Here is a 4,660-nt window from a genome sequence, read left to right as displayed (position 1 = left end):
TGCTGCCCGACGCATGCAATTCGCTCTACTCACGCATCGAAACCGACCCGAAACTACCTCGATTGTCCACGAGAAACCCTCGGAGGTTGCATGCGATGGCAGGATGGACTCGTTTGTATGGCAGCGAGGAAAACTCATCGGCCGCGGTCGCTTTGGCAAGGTGTACGTCGGTATCTTGCTCTCCACGTAAGATGTCATTCACTCCATCGCGTCTTCCAACGACATCGACGCAGGGCCACGATGATGGCGGTCAAGCAAGTGCGAGTTCGCGACGAACGCGGGCTCGACGAGATCGAAGGCACGTTTGTTCCCGAGGAAGAGGAATCCATCGAGAACATCCTGGGTGAAGTGCGCATCGGGCAGTCTTTGTACCATCCGCACGTCGTCGAGTACTACGGCGCTGGTACTCCGCCGCTGCCGCTTCCCCGATTGACTCGGTTTTGTTCAGAACAAGAAGGCAACATCTTCAGCATCTTCATGGAATACCTTCCTCTTGGGTCGATCAGCGGGTAAGGCCGCTCCTCCCCCTCCAAAGCCCTACCTGAAGCGACGCCGTAGCTTGCTCAAAGCATGCGGTCCCCTCGACGAGTCGATCGTGCGTGCGTATACGTACCAGCTCCTGCAAGGGCTCGTTTACCTTCACAGCCGCGGAATTGCCCATCGCGATCTCAAATGCGCCAACTTGCTGCTGTCCGACGCGGGGTGCCTCAAAATTGCCGACTTTGGCGCTGCCACGGACGCGCTCTGCGGAGGGTTCGTTGACGAGGGCATCCACCATCGGTACGCGTCGTGCCCGCCGATCGCGCGTGAACAACCGTACAGGTCGTCGCAAGATGGCGTCGGGTCTCCGTTTTGGATGGCGCCAGAGAGTGTCAAAGCCAACGGAAGCGGCAGCAGCGGGTGGACCAAGTCGGATGTGTGGAGTGTGGGGTGCTGTGTCATCGAGATGGCGACGGGCACGCCCCCTTGGGTACGATGCAGTTGAGGCCATTCGTAGCTCACGACCTGGCAGAGCAACTTTTCCAACCCGTTGACCGCCATGTTTCACATTGCGTCGGAGACGGCCATGCCGACGATCCCGGCGCATCTGTCTGACGCTGCGCACGCGTTTTTGGCGTTGTGCTTTGTCAAGGACCCGGCATTGCGCCCGACGGCACTCGACTTGCTCAGCCACGCGTTCGTAGCGACCGTGCCGCCCTTTGGCCCAACGTATTTGTGGTTCAACAGCACAACCAAACCGCTGGACGGCGGGTGGTGGTGGTTCGACCATGCTGCGCTCGTGTGGACGTACTCAGTGCGCGTCCTTGGCGGGGTTTGGTTCACGACCGAGGCATCGGACGGCAATTGGGACTGGCGACCCGATGTACCTGATGCCGTCGTTGAAATTGCTCGCATGTGGCTGCATCGCGTGCGCTCCAGCTCGGTCGAGACTCGTCGAGACGAGCAACGACCTGAACGCGTCGCACGAGAACTCTTCTTAAACCAGTCGGAACCTGCTTCGACCGACGCGTTGAGGACGGTCCGCGTCGTCGCCGACTACGTCGCTGCAGACGCCACGGAGCTCACCTTGACGATGAACGACGTGCTCGTAGTCGACAAAGTCGATGAAACCGGGTGGTGGTTTGGAACTGCCGTGGACGGGCGCGCCGGATGGTTCCCGTGCACCTACGTTGAATGGGTGCGAGCCCCCGACAACGTCTTGGGTCTTGTTCGCGCGTTGGGGACGTACGAACCGACGTCAGAGGGAGAGCTGCACCTACAAGACCACGATCTTGTCCAAGTGCTCGAAACGCCGAGCGACGGATGGTGGCGAGGCCACGTCGTCCATCCCGCTCTGTCGTGTACCGAAGGCTGGTTTCCGTGCACGTATGTCGAGTGGCTGCCGTTGGTCGAAGTCACGTGGATGCACTCGAACGAGTGGGAATTGCACGTCGAGCCAGGGGATGTGATTGGAATCTTGAACCACGACGAAAATGGATGGACCGAGGGCTTTGTGGTCCATCGGGCACTCGACAGCGTGCAGAGCGCCGCCGCGCACGGCTGGTTTCCCACCACCCGCCTAAACCCGAGCATCGACGGCGGGGGTTGCGATACAAAGAGTCAAGACAGCCACGGCGAGTCGGACGAAGAATACGTGTTGGAGTACCAAGACGGCAGTGCCCTCGACATTTGACACGTCGTTCGAACTAGTGCAACTCATCTTGGGCCACGGCACACAACTTGGCGACGACGTCGTCTCGACTTGATCCGATCGTGTCGACGGTCGTGTTTGTGTAGTGGGTCGTTGTGACGTACTGCCTCGACGGTTCGAATTGCACGAGGCCCAACATCACTACGCAGCCACGCGCGTCATCCTCGACCAACTTGTGTCGCCAAGAACGTACCTTGGCGCGCCAGCCATGCATCGGTGGCGGCGTATTCGAGTTGGTCCGTCGTCAAGTCTGGCGCTTCCCAGTTGGACGTCTGCATGGCCTTGGAGATCTGGATATTGTGCCAGATCATCCCGAGCGCGCGGAGGTTGGGCTTGAGGCATCCGATCTTGGTCGCCACGGGGAGCGTGTCGACCGTGTTGACTATATGCGATGCCATGCGGCAGTCGCGCAACGATTTGAAGTCGAGGGCACAGCCATGACCGACCTTGATCGTGTCCTTGTTGGCCAGGACGTGCTGCAGCCCCGGAAACTCCAACGTTGGATCTAAACCGTACTTAGACACTGCTCCACGCGACCGCGTCGTTGCTTACTCCACGTGCCACTCCACCGCACCCGATACAGCAACGCGGTGTCGTGGCTCGCCAGTTGGACCAACGCAATCGGACTGGATGCATGGTGCCGAAATAAACTGGGCTTCGTCTCGCAGTCGATGCCGACAACGGACATGCTTTCTAGCGCGACGCGGTGGTGCATCTCGTCTTCGACGGTCGACACAACATGGATAGTCCCGGGAAACACGCCAACGGGAACTTTGTCTTCGTAGTCTACCATCGACTTGTTGCCAAAACGATCGAGCGCGGCGCTGTTTGGTCGAAAGATGGGCTGTGCCAAGTACTCTGGTGTGGACGTGCGCTCGCTCTTCTTGGTCATGATCTTTTCCCACCGCCGTATTTCTCGTGGCGATGGCTCCCTCGGCCCACCTCGCACTTTGTCTTCGAACGCAGCAAGATGCGCATTCAAATGAGCAAGAGTTTTCTTACCGAAGCTCGAGCTCAAAGACACACCATCCTCGTCGTACGAAGTCCCTTTTCGGGAGGACCGCCGGCTGGAGAATCGCCGGACGCCGCGATGGAGCATGGGATCACTTGGTGGTGATCGTGATTCGCATACTTCGAACTACGCTATTCGAAGTTAATATGATGTTTCATTGGTGAGTTTCCGAAGAAAAAGACTCTGCGAAGGTCGACACATTCAGCGCAAATTCGACGGATTTTATCCAAAAAGTGTTGCAATTTCTTCAATTCGACATTCATAAAGTAATCCAGAGGAAGATGCTCCGTAGGCGTTGACAGCCCTCGTTCGAAAGCTATGAATAGGGAGATTTCGCAAACGTGCCGTTGCCATTGCCATAGCCAGATCCTCTCTAAAACTATAAATGTACGGCAGACCTTCCAAAAATAGTTATTCTTGCCGTAGAAAACGACCATTCTGCGGCAGACTCTGCCATTGCCAGATCACCGTTCCAGCACCATGTCCCAGAACGACAAGTCCTCCGAGAAGCGCCGCAACTGGTCCCATGAAGAAGATATTGCTCTGCTCATCCAAGTTGCAGCTGACCGTCCTTTTGCTGCGGAAAAGGGACAACTCAAGAAAGCCTGGCAAGGCTTGGCAGAGACCCTCGTTGCGTGCGAGCACTTTGGTCGCGTTGTCGATGGTAAGAAGGTTCAAAACCGGTTTTTGTTCCTTGCCGAGGAACACCGCAAGTTTGATGCCCAGTCAGCCAAATTGTCCGGGGTTGCAGAGGAGGAGAAAGAGAAGCATGTGCTCCTGGACGATATTCTAAACGTACTGCAAGACATGAAGAGTGAGCAAAGATGTCGTCCCCAAGGCCAAGACGAATCGGACAAAGTTGAGAAGGGTGGCCTGTACGTCCGAGAGATGGCGATGAAGACAATGAAACGACGAAGCGATGGTGACGGCGAGGAAAAGACGAAACGACACGCAGTGGAAAATCGCCGTGACAGCCTTGCTGCCGCAATAGCAACGGAGAGCGAACGAGAGCTGACCAGCCGTGCCAATGAGCTGGAATTTCAGCGTCACAAGCTGGAATGTGAAATGAATGAGCGCAAGCTGGATCGCGAAGACCGCAAAGCGGAGCGAGAGTACCAGTTAGCATTGGCAAACATTGAAAGCGCTAAGATGACAAACATCATTCAAGCTTTGCTTGAAAGTAGAAAGTAAACATGTCAAAAATTGATGTGTGCTCTTCGTTAACGTTAAACCAACACAATTACATTGTACTCCGGCGTTAGATATTCTTTCAGTGTTGGTGGTTGCATTCCGAAGTAGGAGGATATTTGATTTCCTCCGTTGTAGCAGCAATTGCAGTTTGTCAAAAACATGGCCAGGAGTACGATGGTCCCAACGTTGGAAAGCATGATTTTTTGTTGCATTTTGTAGGTCGTGAAACCCCACAATGTTTTCATGCGGCCAAAGTTCCATTCGAC

At 55.8% G+C, this 4,660-nt stretch overlaps 3 protein-coding genes across 3 annotated transcripts; 2 read left to right on the top strand and 1 right to left on the bottom strand.

Moving 5' to 3' along the window:
• On the top strand, positions 1-3,376 carry H310_15162 (STE/STE11 protein kinase). Its single transcript, XM_008883149.1, has 6 exons — positions 1-186; positions 234-403; positions 449-509; positions 559-780; positions 823-970; positions 1,013-3,376. The coding sequence occupies exons 1-6, from the start codon at positions 14-16 to the stop codon at positions 2,171-2,173; spliced, it is 1,935 nt and encodes a 644-aa protein (XP_008881371.1). The 5' UTR covers positions 1-13; the 3' UTR covers positions 2,174-3,376.
• On the bottom strand, positions 1,938-3,313 carry H310_15163 (hypothetical protein). The gene is made up of 3 exons (XM_008883150.1): positions 2,744-3,313; positions 2,385-2,696; positions 1,938-2,332 (listed from the first exon to the last, which is right to left on the bottom strand). The coding sequence occupies exons 1-3, from the start codon at positions 3,288-3,290 to the stop codon at positions 2,187-2,189; spliced, it is 1,005 nt and encodes a 334-aa protein (XP_008881372.1). The 5' UTR covers positions 3,291-3,313; the 3' UTR covers positions 1,938-2,186.
• Positions 3,377-3,683: 307 nt separating the features above from the next.
• On the top strand, positions 3,684-4,394 carry H310_15161 (hypothetical protein; the record flags this gene model as incomplete). Its single annotated transcript, XM_008883148.1, has 1 exon — positions 3,684-4,394. One exon carries the CDS (start codon positions 3,684-3,686, stop codon positions 4,392-4,394), a length of 711 nt encoding a protein of 236 aa, XP_008881370.1.
• Between the last annotated feature and the right edge of the window lie 266 nt (positions 4,395-4,660).

This window comes from Aphanomyces invadans (genome assembly GCF_000520115.1).
Source record: "Aphanomyces invadans strain NJM9701 unplaced genomic scaffold supercont1.200, whole genome shotgun sequence".
NCBI lineage: Eukaryota > Oomycota > Saprolegniomycetes > Saprolegniales > Verrucalvaceae > Aphanomyces > Aphanomyces invadans.
The sequence above is the reverse complement of the archived record's forward strand: the minus strand, read 5'-3'. Positions and strand labels throughout refer to the sequence as shown.

What these genes read in the sequence shown, in the direction of transcription:
- H310_15162 (XM_008883149.1), top strand. Translation starts at nt 14, where the DNA reads ATGCAATTCGCTCTACTCACGCATCGAAACCGACCCGAAACTACCTCG. An exon ending in GTCGGTATCTTGCTCTCCAC is followed by an intron (nt 187 to 233) that starts GTAAGATGTCAT and finishes ACATCGACGCAG; the next exon opens with GGCCACGATGATGGCGGTCA. An exon ending in CCTCTTGGGTCGATCAGCGG is followed by an intron (nt 510 to 558) that starts GTAAGGCCGCTC and finishes GCGACGCCGTAG; the next exon opens with CTTGCTCAAAGCATGCGGTC.
- H310_15163 (XM_008883150.1), bottom strand. Translation starts at nt 3,290, where the DNA reads ATGCTCCATCGCGGCGTCCGGCGATTCTCCAGCCGGCGGTCCTCCCGA. An exon ending in GCGGTGGAGTGGCACGTGGA is followed by an intron (nt 2,697 to 2,743) that starts GTAAGCAACGAC and finishes AGTACGGTTTAG; the next exon opens with ATCCAACGTTGGAGTTTCCG. An exon ending in TGCATGGCTGGCGCGCCAAG is followed by an intron (nt 2,333 to 2,384) that starts GTACGTTCTTGG and finishes GTGGCTGCGTAG; the next exon opens with TGATGTTGGGCCTCGTGCAA.